This window comes from Mytilus galloprovincialis, chromosome 13 (genome assembly GCF_965363235.1).
Source record: "Mytilus galloprovincialis chromosome 13, xbMytGall1.hap1.1, whole genome shotgun sequence".
In the NCBI taxonomy this organism is placed as follows: domain Eukaryota; kingdom Metazoa; phylum Mollusca; class Bivalvia; order Mytilida; family Mytilidae; genus Mytilus; species Mytilus galloprovincialis.
Genome location: NC_134850.1, coordinates 10,724,373 through 10,744,109, shown reverse-complemented (window position 1 = coordinate 10,744,109; position 19,737 = coordinate 10,724,373). Strand labels below are relative to the sequence as shown.

Sequence of the window (19,737 nt, the reverse complement as noted above, 5' to 3'; positions counted from 1 at the left end):
TAGGTTGCCTTGGATGTGATGTACAGATTTAATCTGGTCACCAGGTCTGGACCAGAAAACATTATTACCCTCTATTTTTGTAGGAGGCATTATATAGGTTGCCTTGGATGTGATGTACAGATTTAGTCTGGTCACCAGGTCTGGACCAGAAAACACTATTACCCTCTACTTTTGTAGGAGGCATTACATAGATTGCCTTGAATGTGATGTACAGCTTTGGTCTGGTCACCAGGTTTGGACCAGAAAACATTATTACCCAATACTTTTGTAGGAGGCATTATATAGGTTGCCTTGGATGTGATGTACAGATTTAGTATGGTCACCAGGTCTGGACCAGAAAACACTATTACCCTCTACTTTTGTAGGAGGCATTATATAGGTTGCCTTGGATGTGATGTACATATTTAGTCTGGTCACCAGGTCTGGACCAGAAAACACTATTGCCCTCTACTTTTGTAGGAGGCATTATATAGGTTGCCTTGGATGTGATGTACAGATTTAGTCTGGTCACCAGGTCTGGACAAGAAAACACTATTACCCTTTACTTTTGTAGGAGGCATTACATAGATTGCCTTGAATGTGATGTTCAGATTAAGTCTGGTCACCAGGTTTGGACCAGAAACCATTATTACCCAATACTTTTGTAGGAGGCATTACATAAGATTGCCTTGAATGTGATGTACAGATTAAGTCTGGTCACCAGGTCTGGACCAGAAAACATTATTACCCTCTACTTTTGTAGGAGGCATTATGTAGGTTGCCTTGGATGTGATGTACAGATTTAGTCTGGTCACCAGGTCTGGACCAGAAAACATTATTACCCTCTACTTTTGTAGGAGGCATTATATAGGTTGCCTTGGATGTGATGTACATATTTAGTCTTGTCACCAGGTCTGGAACAGAAAACACTATTACCCTCTACTTTTGTAGGAGGCATTATATAGGTTGCCTTGGATGTGATGTACAGATTTAGTTTGGTCACCAGGTCTGGACCAGAAACCATTATTACACTCTACTTTTGTAGGAGGCATTATATAGGTTGCCTTGGATGTGATGTACAGATTTAGTCTGGTCACCAGAAAACATTATTAACCTCTACTTTGTAGGAGGCATTATATAGGTTGCCTTGGATGTGATGTACAGATTTAGTTTGGTCACCAGGTCTGGACCAGAAAACGTTGTTACCCTCTACTTTTGTAGGAGGCATTATATAGGTTGCCTTGGATGTGATGTACAGATTTAGTCTGGTCACCCGGTCTGGACCAGAAAACATTATTACCCTCTACTTTTGTAGGAGGCATTATATAGGTTGCCTTGGATGTGATGTATAGATTTAGTCTGGTCACCAGGTCTGGACCAGAAAACATTATTACCCTCTACTTTTATAGGCATTATATAGGTTGCCTTGGATGTGATGTACAGATTTAGTCTGGTCACCAGGTCGGGACAAGAAAACACTATTACCCTCTACTTTTGTATGAGGCATTACATAAGATTGCCTTGAATGTGATGTACAGATTAAGTCTGGTCACCAGGTCTGGACCAGAAAACATTGTTACCCTCTACTTTTGTAGGAGGCATTATATAGGTTGCCTTGGATGTGATGTACAGATTTAGTCTGGTCACCAGGTCTGGACCAGAAAACATTATTACCCTCTACTTTTATAGGCATTATATAGGTTGCCTTGGATGTGATGTACAGATTTAGTCTGGTCACCAGGTCTGGACAAGAAAACACTATTACCCTCTACTTTTGTAGGAGGCATTACATAGATTGCCTTGAATGTGATGTACAGATTAAGTCTGGTCACCAGGTCTGGACCAGAAAACATTGTTACCCTCTACTTTTGTAGGAGGCATTATATAGGTTGCCTTGGATGTGATTTACAGATTTAGTCTGGTCACCAGGTCTGAACCAGAAAACATTATTACCCTTTACTTTTGTAGGAGGCATTACATAGATTGCCTTGAATGTGATGTACAGATTTAGTCTGGTCACCAGGTTTAGAACTTACATAAGCATCCATGGGTGCTACAAGTGGAGCAGGATCTGCTTATCCTTTCGTAGTACCTGAAATTACCACATGTTTTTGAAGTGTTTGTGTTGTTTCGTCTTAGTTTCTATGTCATGTTTTGTATACGGTAGTTCGTCTTTGATTATTTCATTTTTTGCCATTAACATTATCGTTTTTTTTTTTTGAACCTTTGGTATCTTTCTCTTGACGTTTCAAAAAATGATAAAACTTTTTTGCTTACACATTCTGTCCATTTTCAAAGATTGCAGGACATTTTTGAGCACTACTAGAATGAATTGAAGAATGCACTTACTTTCCAATTTTATTTGAAAAAGTAAATTACTTATTTTGAAAACTGCACAGAAATAAATAAAGATTATTAACTGTACAAATCTTGAAACAAAAATTATGTTTGAAATAAAAACCCAATCAGTGTTTAGTCTTTCTAAATAGTAACTTTATGAACTGTAACTGTAAAACACCATAGATTTTAACCTATCCTTACTGGTATTTTTTGCTTTCATGGAAAGAATTTAATGATAAAAGCAAGTGAACAAAATTTTATGATGCAATATCAATGTTTATATATTTTTAATTAGGAACATTACTTACTAGTAACAAGCTTTATTAGCAAAATCAATAACTATGTTTATTCTATAAAATATTCCTTATGTTCTTCAAACTTATATTAGAAATCTAATATCAAAGCTTAAATCATTATTAAACAAATATTCATAATACACAATATTACTTTATGCTAGTTACTCCTAGCAAGTAATATTCACTAAAAAAAAATCTGAATTAATGTGTTTAGAGTCAAAGCAAATTAAGGGACACTTCTCCTAGCTAGTGAAATCGTTATTAAAAATAAAACTCTGACCTGACAATTTTACAGTTAAAGCAAATAAAGAGACACTTCTTCTAGCTATAGAAATAGTTAAAAAAAATTGGGAGTCAAAACAAATCAAAGCAAAAACTTTATTGAATAGCCTACAAAATAGCAATAGGAAACAATATCACATGTTATGGCACGAATAAGATGTTCAAACTACTCTCAAGATTAAGAACAGCAATAACTAGATTTTTCTAGGAAGTCTGAACCAATGAAAAGTAATTCCACACCTCATTTGAATGGAATACCTCAGACAATTTCATAACAAAAAGTTTGAAAATTCATCATGCTCATGGATTTATCCTTTAATTTTTTTTATTAAGTATGTAGATTTTTTAACATATAAATAAGCAACAGGATTTCATACTTAACAATGAGGATGGAAAAGTTAATATACCAGGCAACATAATAAATATTTTGTATAAATAACAAATAAAATCTTCATATTAACATTATGCACGGTTTGACAAATAAATGCTGAAAAGTTCTATCAAGTATCTTGCAGCTTAAAAAGCACATCTCATGAGATTATAATCTAATTTAAAAACCTAATTGTGTTACGGAAGTTATTGTGTAGCATTTACAATTTGAACAAAGTCTGGTTTAAGAGAGGCTCCTCCCACTAATGATCCATCTATATCTGCCTGTCCTCCTAATTCTTTACAGTTGCCTGCTGATACTGAGCCTGAAAAAAAAAAAATAAAAAAATACAAATTTAAACATGCCGGACTAATGTATACAAGAGGCTGTCACAATGACAGCAAACCAGATTTATTAACATTTATTTGTGTCCTGGCAATATCACAAGAACCATAATAGGTGAGTGACATTCAGACCTAAAAAATATTTTTAATACACCTATCGAACACACAGCTATATTATATATCATTCGAAAGGAAAACATGTGTAGATTCCATTTTTCCCCAGTGGTAAAAGTGAAATATGGTGCAATTTTTTTTTAAATTGGGGTCAAAGGTCATTCATAAAAAATCGAAAGAATAACACTTTTGTAGTATTATTGTCTTATTTGAAGCAGCTGGTAATATAGTTAATTCAAATTTTACTTTATAAGGTCTCTCTGATTCTTAGTTGCATATCTTTCATGGTTTGGCAATAATTGGCGTCATTTTGACGTTTTCACTTTGCTATAGGCAAAACGGTACTTTCTACTAAAACAACGTATAATAACAAATGTTTAACCTTAAATGTGTTAATATTTACAATAATTGATGGTTTACCATGCAAAATAAAAAATATGATGAAATATTTGTAAGGTGTACGAGTAAAAGGGAGAGAAAACAACGCAATAAAGAGAGTAAAAAGTAGACGTCTTTGTCACATCAACAGTGACAATAGTCTCCTGTTTGTTAACAGCCTACAAACCGTGTCAAGATCGGAAATCACTATCTGTCATGTTCAATACAACCGCAAGAAAAGTTAAAGAGGATATATAAATCACATTTTAAGTCTGTCTGTCCGTCAGTCCCCACTTGTTTGCGGCCCGTGTCGAATTATATCAGGTAACTTATACATGTATACAGATATACAGTTCATCCAAAAGCCAATGATTTCAAATATAAAATGCATTGCTTTGAACTATAGAACTGATGTTAAACACACTTAGTTCAGAGATGTATTATGGGATGGCACGTGGTTCTTCATAAATTAAATCAGTTCATTTTGACATTGACATTGACATTTGAGCCGTCAAGTTTTCAAACATTGTTTGATTCGTGCTTGTCTGGTTTGTGTCCGGTCCATATCTTTTGAACCGTTTACCTGGGTTTTCCAACCTAAGTATGCATATACATCATATAATAGGGGATGGCCATAAACTATGATATGGATCCAATCATAATGGATCCTGCCTGCGACATATATAGCTGCAAATCTAAGGTTTACCCAACTTCAGTTACAGAAGTTAGTTTCACAAAAAAACTAAAGACCAGATTACTAGTAAGTAAACTGAACTATTCATGACTTACTACCAGCTTTAGTCGTAAGATTTGTTGTGAAACTAACTCCAGATGCAAAATTAAAGTATTTATAGCATGTCAATATACAGGCTCTTGACGTGGCCCTAGCACATGCACTATGCTTCCTCTAAAATACTGACCAAATTTGCACCATCAATAAGTCTACCGTATGTGATGGTTAAAACTGTAGGAAATTTAAAAGGTGGACATATCTCACGTTCAAGTTCATGGGGAAAATATCAGATTTGACACATTTTTGCGTACTTTGACTAAACTAAAATGTGTATTGATCCGATTGAGAAAGAAGTATTTTTCAATAGTTATTTATAATCTCTGCCTTTTTTAAGTGCAAATTGACTAAGAATAATAAGATATTGGTTTTCTACCAAGGAAAAACGTTGACATCTCAGCTTCTATGGTCCTTTTAATTTTTTTTTATACTTTGTGTAATATTTGTACCACAAAAAATGCCTTCGTGGTTATTCATTCTCTTTTTCGAAGCGTTTAGCTTCGTTAACTTGAGGGAAATTAACAGAGAAAACGATTTCGGAAATTAGATTGAAAAGGGGTAGTGTGTTAAAGTGTATAAAATCCAGAATAATACAGTGATAACGATATGTATTAAACAAGTAATGAACTTTTGAATAATACGAACATCATTAATTTTGAGTTTCGAGTCGAAAATATCTACTATGAAATGAAAAAAAATATAAAAATTGGCAATATTTTTGTAAAAAATTCCAGAAATGTTACAAAAATCTTTTTTTTTCGCAAAAATTACTTCTTTTATTTTTGAAAAGTGTTTTTTTATACATTGACATGTTAAACGTACATAATGTTTGCCTGGAGACAACAGAAAATAAAGCTACATGTTAATTTTTCACATTTCAACACTGTTGGTCATTTTTCAATTTGGAATTATTTCTCGATTTTAATTCAAGTTTTACAAAAATTGCACCGTACAATTTTTTTTACGACCGTCCAAAAAAAGAAAGTTCGGAAATCATACAACAACATATAAAAAAATCAGCTGTGTGTTAGGTGGGTGCATTAAAATCACCAACTAAGCGTATTTTCTGAAAATGTCACTTGCCTATAACTGGTGAAAGTGAAAATGGTCAATACCAAATTTGACCTCCATTTTGTCATCAGTATCAACATATTAAAATTTCAAAAGCTTAAGTTGAATAATTCATGAGTAAATGCAACAAGATGAAAGGAAATGTCATTTTTCAGTCTTTCAAGAACCATAACTCCTGAATGGTAAACGTCAAAATCAACATTATTGAACTTGACCTCCATTTTGTCATCAGTAACATTGAACATATCAAAATTTGTGAAGCTCTGGTTGAACAGTTCATGAGTAAATGCACGGACACGACTGGAACCGCCATTTTTCAATCTTTCAAGAACCATAACTCCTGAATGGTAAAAGTCATTATTGAACTTGATCTTCATTTTGTAGTCAATAACAACATATTAAAATCTTACGGCCACCGAATACCGTACATCCACAAATCAATAACCGACATTTTTGTCACAAAAATCCAGTTGAAAATGTATCTTTGTTTATAAATTTATTTGATTGATTTTAACCCCCTTTATAGATATGCATAGTCCCTCATGTTATAACTTTATGTTTTTCATTATTTGTAGTGGTAATGGTAGATCTAAGATGACAATTCTTAGGCCAGGATTTTTTAATTTGTTGGTTTATGTATTTTCCCCATGAAAAATCGGTTGGTCCGGGAAAAAAATGAAAAAAATCTTTCAAGACACTGGGCCAACCTTAAAAATATGTTTGTTTGCAGTTTTCCGACTGTACCTTTAGACTGAAGGGTCGGTAGGTAGGAAAAATATTTTATTTTATCAGCCAAAATACAGTTTAAACAAGCAGTTACGTACACTAAACCAAGTTTCTTGTGAAGAAAAAAAAAACATTTTAAAACAACAAACACTGGACATGCTGAAAACCAACATCAAATGAACAGGCATTTTCAGATAAAAAACTTTTTAACCAAAACTGAAACTTTAACATAGTGTCATTATCCAATTTATGACATAAAATATGGTATAATTATTAGATACTGGAACACTTATAAACAAGGAATGTCATTATGACTAGAACTGTTTTAAAGAAATATATTCAGACATGAATGCTTCTTGACTAGAATGTTTTCATGAGTAGAGTATTTTCATCAGAAAAATGTAGATATTAAAGATTTATAAGACAATGTATTAAAGAGTGTATTTTTAATAAAAAAAAACAAGAATGTGTCCAAAGTACACGGATGCCCCACTCCCACTATCATTTTCCATATGTTCAATGGACCGTGAAATTGGATAAAAAATATAATTAGGCATTAAAATTAGAAAGATAATATCATAGGGAACATTTGTACTAAGTTTCAAGTTGATTGGACTTCAACTTCATCAAAAACTACCTTGACCAAAAACTTTAACCTGAAACATGCACTTTCATTTTCTATGTTCAGTGGACCGTGAAATTGGGGTCAAAAGTTTAATTTGGCTTTAAAATTAGAAAGATAATATCATAAGGAACATGTGTACTAAGTTTCAAGTTGATTGGACTTCAACTTCATCAAAAACTACCTTGACCAAAAACTTTAACCTGAAACATGCACTTTCATTTTCTATGTTCAGTGGACCGTGAAATTGGGGTCAAAAGTTTAACTTGGCTTTAAAATTAGAAAGATAATATCATAAAGAACATGTGTACTAAGTTTCAAGTTGATTGGACTTCAACTTCATCAAAAACTACCTTGACCAAAAACTTTAACCTGAAGCGGGACAGACGGACGAACGAACAGACGAACGAACGAACGAACAAACAGACGGACGGACGGACGAACGAACGGACGCACAGACCAGAAAACATAATGCCCCTCTACTATCGTAGGTGGGGCATAAAAATAACCATTGAATCTTCCTCAATTGAAAAAAGGCAACTTGAAAAAAGTATTAAGACATTCGACTGTTTTCATATTTCTAACAATATTTAATTATATGTGATAAGGTTATATTTTTGCCAGGCTTTAATGAAAACCAAAGAAATCTAAAGTTTGGGGTGAAATCCATAGCACCCCATTAAAAGTAAATGGTCTGTACTGAAATGTTTTTAATGCATAAAAAAAATTGGCAGCATAGCTCCTAAGGACATGTTTTAATTGAATTCACACAGGCCACACAGTTTGGGTATATTTAATATTGTAAGAAAGAGAATAATTGCAATGAGTGGGGCAGCCCCCTTATCCTAAAGGAGCATACACATTGCAATCGAAGATAGATTTAATATAGAGAGAGTATATTTATTTTTCAAGCTAACCATTCATTTTCTCTACATCTTTGTGTAGTTAGGGTTGCTTCTTATTGATTTGGCATGATCTACATCCATTAACATTTCAAATGAGCCCTTCCTCCGTACAGGCGTGTTTACAGATATCCATGAAGATTTAAGTCACGGAGGAGTGCCGGTTTCATCTTTGTCGTCTTCACAACGATTTGTAGAAAATATGCCATACTTCAAGCTGCTGTCGAATTATTTAACCACTGAAATTGGTTCCATAAAGTCAGGCTCCACAGATTCTGTACCCGATTTGTTTGAGACAGAATGGTTATCGTGTCAGTTATGAATATCCGATGTATCATCGTCAATGATATCATCACACATCATTACATGTGCCTGAATCTGTATAAACAGTTTACTAATGAACTTTTTTGTTTGTTATTTGTCTTAAAATTGACACGAGACGACATCGTAAAGTACTCCTCCGTGACTTCATGGATACCTGTAAACAATTTCCATGTGCTTTATCATTAAATGGTCACATGAACGCTTGACGGGAAGCTAAGAAAAACCTAACTTGAACAATCGGAACTACTCGGCTTTTCTGGTTGCACGAAGAAATTGTATTGCATAGCGAGAATGGCCGAGTAGTTACGATTGCGAACTTGAAATGCGTAATTGACCCAGACTTTAAATCATATCCGGAAAGGACCCAAAGTTCCGGATCGCGTCAATAGAAGTATTAAAAAAAAATTTCTTCAAATTTAAAGCAATAAAATTTTCACAGTCGGGAGGATTTTCAAGGGTCGGTCGGTAAACTGCAAACAAACAATATTTTAATTTAAGCCCAGAAAATATGCCAAAATAAATTATTTCATCTTTCTAACAATATGTTTGGTTTGATATTTGTCATCTTTTCTTAAATTTTAGTTCGATAAAATATCATTGTTCATCTGTCATAAACATGGCATGACATGGTCTAATAATTTCCAAAACTAGAGGCTTTCAAGAGCCTGTCCTGTATCGCTCACCTGACTCTATTCGGTTTTTGAAATCATATAAAAAAAGATGAAATTTGGCTACAAAGTAACAACACTTAGCCAGCACCTCCTAAGGAAGGAACATTCATGCTATGTTTGGTTTCATTCAATTCAGTGGTTCTCTAGAAGAAGACTTGTGTATGTATTTCCCATAGGGTCCTATGTTAAACCAAGTCCCCTGATGGCGGCCATCTTTGATGTTGGATCAGCTACAAAGTAACAACACTTGGTCAGCACCTCATAAGGAAAGGAACATTAATGCTATGTTTGGTTTAACTCCATTCAACACAGATCTGCCAAGCTCTTTATCAATTTCAGGAAACTTGGTGAAGAGCACAAAAACTGATATAAACTAAAAATTTGCAAACATGTCGTACGAAAATAAGTTTTAACACTCATACCACATCTTCTTATAACTATATAATAATTTTAATTCCACTAAATTGGCATACCTCCATAAACTATTCTAAGACTATTTGCTACAGGTTCAGAGACTTTCTTTGCTACCCATGCCCTGAGTTTCTGATGGACATCTTGGGCCTGTGCTGGGGTGGCTGTTTTCCCTGTACCGATGGCCCACACTGGTTCATAAGCTACTACAACATTGGCCCACTGGTCTGCTGCTACATTGTCTGAAAATGGTAAAAAATATAGGTAGTTTTAATCATAGGATAGAGTTATTTCCCTTGAACTATTTTGTCATAAAGCAGGTTGATTTTATAGTTTTTTTATAAAATAATTTAAGTTTAACTAACCACAATTTTTTTAGAGACTTGATCTTTTTTTTTTCAGCTAATTGTCATCAGAATTATTTGCCAATGAGGAACTAAGAACAAGAGAATCCCAGATTCAGCACAAAAAAAAAAGAATTTATCAGTCAGGGGAATTACTTAAATGAGTGATTTTCTAAATCACTGATGCAAGTAACATTATGTCCACAAAGGTTTGAAACAAGTGAAACTGCGAGCTACTGCTCACTGATGATACCCCCGCCGCAAGTGGATAATATTAATAGGGTAAAAATATGCAAGTGTTCGGTAAACAGGAAGTTGTCGAGTGATGAATCTGAAAACGCATCACACGGTATAGCTGACTTATAAAAATCCTGAAACCAAATTTCAGAAATCCTTGTATTGTAGTTCCTGAGAAAAATGTGACGAAAATTTTTAACTTGGTTATCATGTGTAAAATCATACAAGTGTTCGGTAAACAGGAAGTTGTCGAGTGATGAATCTGAAAACGCATCACACGGTATAGCTGACTTATATAAATCCTGAAACCAAATTTCAGAAATCCTTGTATTGTAGTTCCTGAGAAAAATGTGACGAAAATTTTCAACTTGGCTATCATGTGTAAAATCAGACAAGTGTTCTGTAAACAGGAAGTAGTCGAGTGATGAATCTGAAAACGCATCACACGGTATAGCTGACTTATATAAATCCTGAAACCAAATTTCAGAAATCCTTGTATTGTAGTTCCTGAGAAAAATGTGACGGAAATTTTCAACTTGGCTATCATGTGTAAAATCAGACAAGTGTTCGGTAAACAGGAAGTTGTCAAGTGATGAATCTGAAAACGCATCACACGGTATGGCTGACATATATAAATGTTGATACCAAATTACAGAAAGGGTGGATGTGTAGTTCCTGAGAAAAATGTGACGAAAGTTTCATGGGACGGACTGACTGACGGACTGATGGACGGACTGACGGACTGATGGACGGACAGACAGAGGTAAAACAGTATACCCCCCTTTTTTAAAGCGGGGGTATAATAAAAGTTTAATTATCACCTATTTAAGTAGTACAAATATAATCACTAGACTAAGTGATTCAATTTTATTGTAGTTTTAAATATACAATACTAACATGACTTATGATCCAGGGACTATGATGCTAAAATTATCAGAACCAACATCTGTATTGATATGATGACCGGTCATGTCAGGTGTGACCTTGTACTAAATTTAAGATAATGACATAAAAATCGGTTGTTTAATACTTCAATTTCCTTCCAAAAATCACTTCTTTAAGTTTCATTGTTTTAATAATCCCCACTTATTTCAACACTCTAGAACAGTTAAATTCTTATTGCAAACAGTAGAATTTTATAATACATAATCTGTAAGATGAAACCTTGAATTTTACAGGAAAAATACTCCCACTGCTGTGAAAAATATTATCAGTTCATTATGTTAAGCCTAAATTATTATAGAATTTTTTCAACTTAAATAGAATTTACAGCTAAATGAATGCACAAAAAGCAAAAACCTTGCTACTTAAAAGGAGAAAAGGTTATTTTTTTAAATTTTAGTAGTGAAAAGATATTATCTAAATGTACTTTAAAATTTTAAAATGTAAAACTACAAAATCACAATTTGTGACAAAACTTCGAATTTGCTACTTAAATAAGTGATTCAAAATAACTTGTTTCAATAAGTTCCCTGACTGTTTACTGAGCAGGGAAAGTATCAATGGACTAAAAATTAGAGAACGTATATTGTCAGATATACATACCAACTATTGCCTGCATTTGTCTATACACCACCTCTTCTGTTTTGCCTCCTTCTCTTTCTTCTATTTTTTCACCAATACAAGCTATTACTTTTACACCTTGGCTTAAAGCATATTTTACTTTTTCTCCAATCAGCTGAAATTATAAATCAGTCATCTATATGTAAACTAAAACAAGAATGTGTCTGTAGCCACAAATGCCCCTGCTCAAACTTACTTAGGCTTAAATTAAAATATTGTTTGTTTGCCCTTTACCGACCGACCCTATCAATTCGTTCCGCCTGAAAATCTTTTATTTGTATTTACCAGCAAGATTTTATTTTATTTTATTTTTTCGTTCCTACCAAAAATCTTATATTTGTATTTCCCGCTCAAAACTTTTTTACCGGAATCCTCGGGTTTTATCTTTACGTATAAGGTCCAGTCCGTTTGGTATCACCTGAGCGTTTGACATGAACACTTGCATTTGAAGTTTCAAAGCATTCGTTTGAAATCGATGTTGAACGCTTTCTGAAATCATGATATGAAGTACGTTACTCTGTACCTTTAAACTTAAAGAGCAGGGTTCATTTACAAAAAAGTTCGTTTGATACAAAAGTATTAACGTGTGTACAAACTAATTTGTAAACGGACGTTGTATTCTATGTAGGGATGGCCTTTTGTGATCCGCATATCAGAATGTTTATGTTAACGATGCCGCTAAATTATTTATATCTGACATGAACCAAAAGTGACAAAACCCTGTAAAGTGGAGAATATCTGGCAGTAAAATCGCCAAGTTTTCCATACAGATCATTTATAAATGTGATACAAAATACGTGACAATTGAGTTTTAAGTCTTATAGCATTTTTATTGGAAAAAAAGGCACACACGAAATTTGTAACACTCTAGGGACTTTTTCTACTAGTAATATATGTCTGCCCGGACATTATCTTACCAGTACAAAGTTATCTCTTATATATTTTTTTTCAAAACTAATAGTCCCAGCGGAAAACTTATTTGCAAAAACAAAACGGACAAAAAAATGACATTATGCAGATTTTGTATCTATATAATAAAATATTTTACCTACCTGCCTACCCATGACAAATAATATACCGAGCCAAGTTATTTTTTTGGGGAAAAAAATAAAATATTTTACCTACCTACCTACCCTGTTTCAAAACATAGGGTCGGAAAAGGGCAAACAAACAATATTTTAATTTAGGCCTTATAATAAATATATTTGAGAGAATTTTATTACACTGCTCAACTCGACGTAGTGACCTATAGTTGATAATTTCTGTGTCATTTTGGTGACCCAGGGCTTCCAAAAAATATTTGAGCCAGCCGGACATTTTATATCTGATCCCGATTTAAATTCCTTAAGACTTAGTCACAAAAGGCAATTATGGTAATCAGATGGCCATTCCAATGATTGACATTACATTAAATAAAAACAAGAATGTGTCCAAAGTACACGGATGCCCCACTTGCATTATCATTTTCCATGTTCAATGGACCGTGAAATTGGGTAAAAAATCTAATTTGGCCTGAAAAGTAAAAAGATCAACTAATAAGGAACATGTGTACTAAGTTTCAAGTTGATTGGACTTTAACTTCATCAAAAACTACCTTGACCAAAAACTTTAACCTGAAACTCCCACTTTCATTTTCTTTGTTCAGTGGATCGTGAATTGGGGTCAAAAGTCTAATTTGGCTTTAAAATTAGAAAGATCATATCATAAGCAACAAGTGTACTAAGTTTCAAGTTGATTGGACTTCAGCTTCATCAAAAACTACCTTGACCAAAAACTTCAACCTGAAACTGACACTTTTAATTTCTATGTTCAGTGGACCATGAAAATGGTGTGAGAAGTCTAATTTTGTTTTAAAATAAGAAAGATCATATCATAAGGAACATGTGTACTAAGTTTCAAGTTGATTGGACTTTAACTTCATCAAAAACTACCTCGACCAAAAACTTTAACCTGAAGTGGGACGGACGGACGGACGGACAGACCAACAGAGGCACAGACCAGAAAACATAATGCCCCTCTACTATCGTAGGTGGGGCACAAAAACGATTTTAAACTTTACTTTGATATGATATGAATTTGATGTTCGGATGAAACTGTTAAATTGGCAGTGCATCATTCAAAGTGTGCACATCAGGGTGCTCATATCTGCCTTAGACTTTTCCTTTGTGCAAAATGACGTCAAAAACTTTACTTTCGTTTTTAAAATCACATTTTGTTGACTTGACAATGGTAATACATGGACCATAAACGGATACGTAAAATTCATGTATGTTCACAAAGCACGACTCTTTTCGGAGTTATTTCTTCAACAAAATACATGAAATGAACGTTAGATACAGGTATAAATGATAATTTTAGCATTTTTGAAGAAATGTAGGATGCATAATTAAATTTCCCACCTGTGCACATGCGCACACATGTTCTACATTGTTCTAGTTCATACGACGTAGTACTGACGATTTTTTCAAATAAAACCTTTTTAAATTTTTCATCAAATCATGTTGATAAACTAATTTTTTATAATTTTAATCTTTTGGACTAAATCAATTAGATACAAACCGCTGAAATGTAAGAAAATAATTGTGAATAAACTGATCAATTTATATGATGTCCACTACTGAACATAGTTCACCTGTCACCTGAACAGGTAGATTTCAGCTGTCCAACTACTAATTAGCCTTGATTAAAATTAGAAAGAATTGAAGTCGGTGTTGTTTTGATAGTAATTAATCATCATGTCACATTTATGACCGGAAATGTGTTGATGTTAAAGGCAAAAGGTTGGGTCAAAAAGATCGTGAATTATGTTAAAATGACCGAAAAAGCATTGAAAACTAAAAAGTATATGACCTTTTCATGCTTTGCCCTGCTGGACTTTTACCGGACATTATGTAAATGACTGGAATATATGACCGTTTTGAAAGCCCTGTTTTGGTCTCTTGTGGCGAGTTGTCTCATTGGCAATGATGCCACATCTTCTTTTCTATATCTTATAAAACCTGTATCATATATTTTTCCACCCTGCCAGTTTGATCTCACTTATTCTCCTCCCTCCCCCCACCCCCCAAAAAGGGAAGAAAAAAGAAAAGAAGACTGAAGATCATCCACTCACCTGATCACTTTCTCCAAAAACATTTCTCCTTTCTGAATGACCTAATATAACCCATTCACATCCAATATCTTTAATCATGTTTGCACTAAAATAAACAATATCTTTAATCATGTTTGCACTAAAATAAACGGAACCTGATAAACTTTATTGTTCATCATGTTTATGTCATATAAACAAATTAGAAATGTTTGTGAGAAAAACATATATGAATATATATATGTATATATTGAACTGCAATGCAATATCCCAAAAATTTCTGAATGATTATAACTGTAAATACAGAAATAATTGCATGGTTTGTATTATTATAATGTGTATCCCAATAACTGGGATTTAAAATCTGATATATCGGAATATAATGGCTTGCATCTTTGTCCATTCTTAATAAATGCCCATTAGACATGTCAGAGCAAGAAGGTAAATTCATGAAGTTAAGAAAACATTACTTTTGTTTTTTTAAAAGACAGTGAAAATACATGAATAAACAAGAATGTGTCCCCAGTACACGGATGCCCCATCCGCACTATCATTTTCTATGTTCAGTGGACCATGAAAATGGGGTTAAATCTCTAATTTGGAATTAAAATTAGAAAGATCATATCATACAGAACATATATACTAAGTTTCAAGTTGATTAGACTTCAACTTCATCAAAAACTACCTCGACCAAAAACTTTAACCTGAAGCGGGACAGACGGACGAACGAACAGACGGACGGACGCACAGACCAGAAAACATAATGCCCCTAAATGGGGCATAAAAAGGAGATAAATCAAATCTTTCCCCATATGACAGGTACCAAAGAGGAGCCCAGAAATGACAGAGGGGGATCTGGGACCAATTATCTACACCTATATCTAGCAACCATTGACTTCAATGGGGGGAAATGGTTTTTATTATCAGAGTCAGAATTTCTTTTTTAGTGTTTCCATGCTATAAGGGACAACATCAAAAGTTCAATGTAGGATAAAAAACTTAATTCACATAGTTTTTTCACTGACACCCCCACCCCCCTCTTAACTTAATTTGGGAAAAATTGATTTACCAATAGGGATATATGTAAAAATCGATTTTAGATATACAAAACTTGTAAAATTTTAACCCCCCCACCCCCAAACTATTTGATTTAAGTTTTTTATCCTACATCGATCTTTTGATGTCATCCCTAAATCAAATAACTTTTTCAAAATTAGCATTAGGATTCAGATTTTTTTCATTTTCCCCCCTATCTGCTTCATTATATTTGTTCAGTTAATGATCATTCCCTAACTTATTGAGCAATATTAACACCTTATATCCCCAGTAAAAGCTCCTTTTTCTACTTTGTAACAGTTCTGTCCAGCAACTCCAATCTTTTGGTCAAGTTTCCCTCGTACATACTCCATGTAAATGGCTGGTGGAGAAACTACAACTTCTGAAAATGAATTAAAAATATTAAATATTGGGACAGAAAAGATACATGTATTGTACATATTTACATGGAGGATGTAAAATTTATCACTGAATTAAATGTTTGAGAGAAAAATATCTTGTCACACGGTCTGTCATGTATGTTGGTACATTTTGCAGTGTACTTGTTACCAGGAATTCAAAGGTTGTGCGTTTTAAAGTTGAAAATCTGAATAAAAAAGTTTTCTACTTCTCTCTTATAACGTATATAAGCATAGATGACAAAGTTCTGGTCAGCTCAAAGTCAGAATAGAATGTTTGCTAGGGCTGACATGTTCACAAAACTACTTTATGAAATACATGTAGCATAATGGCAAAAAAGATCAGCTGTGTCCCTCAACATTGTCTAGAACCAATTTTCTCACTGAGGATTTTTGAAGGGGAGTCAAGGGATTTATATTTATTGTCTATTAAATCATCATCATCAGAACTTTCATCACATTATAATTTATAATTTAAGTCTCCTTGAAAAAACTAAAAGACCATATCACTATTGGGGATCTGCAGAACATGAACACTTGAACAATACCAGGTAAAGGGGATCACCTGTATCCCTTCACTATTAAGGTTCATCAAGCATCGTAGTAATCATCATTTTGCAGGGTAACCTAGAAATTATATTTGTTTTGTAAGTACTTAATTACAATTCCCAAAAGACAGTAGTGGTGCTGATTGTCAATTATGAGAATTTAATTTGCCGAATAATTCCTGCAATATAGCAATAGAGTTTTCTAACCATTCGCTCAACATTGGAATGGAAGTGACAATGCCCCTTTAACATACGAATGACAGTCTGCAAGGTTAGCCACTAGTCTGATGTCCCAGACTAGTAAAATTTCTTTCAGACTAGTAAGTTTTTGCAAAACTTTGTTTGGACCAATAAGAAAAATGTCAGAATATTGGTCTTCTGACTAGTAGTTGAAAAAGTTTTTGGTGCAGACTGGAATGATGTTCACTATAACCAGAGTTTTTGACGGAAATACATCGAACTTGAAAGTTGTCTATATATTTAAACTGATCTTCAAAGAATTCAAGATGTAATTAATACATACACAAAATTACATACAACTGTTTTAAAGTATTGCACTTTATTTCCTTGTATTCATTATTATTCATAATAATAATTTCTGATACCTTAAATAGTTGTTAAGTTATTATTTAATTTAGAAAACCTGAGACAATAGAATATCTAGATAATAAAGATATTTGTTCAAAATAAAGATTGACAACAATCTTTACAATAATCAAGCTTCTGTCCAAGTTTGGTAGAAATCCTAATTAGTTTAAGAAAGTTATCAAAATTTTAAAATCTTTAACCACAGAGTGAATGTAATGTTAACTGTCAGAAAAGACCATTTATAGGTAAAATATGAAGAAAAAAACGGCACAGGACTCATAAACTACATTGTTTCAGCAGTGGAATTGGTCACAAGCATTGTCAATTCTGTGTAGCATTGTAAATAGCAGAACACCCTGCAGACACAATATTTGCCTGTTATAAAAAGAGAGGATATAAAGCGCTGGTGATGGGAATGAACAATGATGAATGGAGGGAGTCAGAGAAGTGATACTGACTCATTTGACTTCTGCAACTTTTTTTTATTGAACTGCACAGCCATAGATCCAACCCTCTTTTGACACAATCAGTAACACTTTATCAAATTATCCGTAATTTTGAAAAGTTTTCATTCAAAAATGTGCATTTACCAAAAAACATTACTAACAAGTTGTTGCAAAGTGATGTGCACAAATATGTTTCGTTAAACATGTTACATGTATCTGTAGTTTGTATTCCTTTCATTAATTGTTCAGAAATTCTCGACTCGTACATTTTTGTTTTCGTTTTCAAGGATAAGTAGACGAAGGGAAAATCCACTTCATAAAATGCCTCTTCAGAAGTGAGATTGTTACCAAACGATAGGTCGATAACTCCTGAGAAACCAGAAGCATTACATTGGCGTTTTCTAAATACAAGACCAGGCGGGAAAAGTAATGATAAAAATCTGTGTTTTAGAAAATTAAACGACGCTGACTGGGAATCCGTAACTATTCAACTTTGACAGTCAGGGGACTAATTACGTTTTTTGGGTTATCAGTTAGACCGCATGGTTCTATTATTACTATAGGAAAACACCCGAGACGTTAAACCGCATGGTTCTATTACCATAGGAAAACACCCGAGACATCCCAAAAATATATAGGTGCTCCTATGATTGGAGGAACATGGTGGAACATTATACAGTTGTGTACACACACATGGCGGCACGGAACACGATCGGAAATCCATTTGACGATATCTAAACGTTTCGAAACGATGTGAAAAATACCGTGCGCCACGTGGGCGCTTACATTTGTCCCTCTATGCGCCATTTCTGGTCAATATGCGCTATAGGCGCAGGGAGCACGTCCTTCCCGATCACTGAAATCTTACTTTCAACCTTTACGGAAATAATGCTACTTGAATCAGTGATTTTCTAAATCACTAATTTAAGTAGGTCCCCTGACTATTTGACCGTAATCATGGTAATAGCGTAGTTTTGATCGCAAATTCGGAAAAATCGTAATAGTTAGCATCTATGCACAGCGCTTATTTATTTCCTCTTCACTTTCTCACAGAAGAAATCTCCATCTCTCTCTCTCATACATTGTACCTCTAGATCATTTTTTTGTTGACAAAACAATGTTGAAGCCTCAGCTACCAAGCTTCTGACTAGCTACGCCACTGTTGGTAAAAGAAGTCAAAAAGGCATGCCAAATTGATGATCTTTTGAATTTCTGGTGAAAGACATGATCCCAGAAATTATGTATTGACGCAATACCACAATCCCGTTGGTCTTTTTTTCTGAGACATCAAAATTTGTATTGTGGGGTAATTTGGCCGTCAGTTTATTGGGTTGTCACAATGGGCATTCAGACTTACATTGTATGAGCAGTCAGAATATACATGATGTGATGAAAATATTTGTGAGTACAAAATGTACCTGTCCATCAAATTGACCCTTTTGAACTAAATTAAATACTGAATAAAAGTACGGAGGTAGTTTCAAATTTATGTCAAATAAAAATATTCTCGTCCTAAATCTGTTTTAATTTGTACTTGGAACCAAAACAGCTATCCATCATCAGCATCAGTGACCGTCACCCCCCTTTTTTGTTTTCTTGTGGAATTTGTTTCACCTGTATTTGGATCTAATGGTCCTGCGTTAAGAAACTGTATAATTCCATCAATGCTGGCTTTATTGCCATTCATTTTCCAATTTCCTCCAACAAAAAACTTCCTTTGAGATGCCATGGTTGGTGAAAAGTAAAAAAACGTTTGATAGCTCGACCGGCCTTGAAGAAATACGACCTTGAAGGAAGTGAATAGGACGATCTTCAGTGCGCTTTGTTAAAGGGAGAGCAATGCTAGAAC

General features: G+C 33.9%; 1 protein-coding gene across 1 annotated transcript; it reads right to left on the bottom strand.

Moving 5' to 3' along the window:
* Positions 1-2,326: 2,326 nt before the first annotated feature.
* Positions 2,327-19,687, bottom strand: LOC143057017 (triosephosphate isomerase-like). The gene is made up of 6 exons (XM_076230243.1): positions 19,503-19,687; positions 16,167-16,290; positions 14,877-14,961; positions 11,747-11,879; positions 9,683-9,862; positions 2,327-3,592 (listed from the first exon to the last, which is right to left on the bottom strand). The coding sequence occupies exons 1-6, from the start codon at positions 19,615-19,617 to the stop codon at positions 3,474-3,476; spliced, it is 756 nt and encodes a 251-aa protein (XP_076086358.1). The 5' UTR covers positions 19,618-19,687; the 3' UTR covers positions 2,327-3,473.
* Between the last annotated feature and the right edge of the window lie 50 nt (positions 19,688-19,737).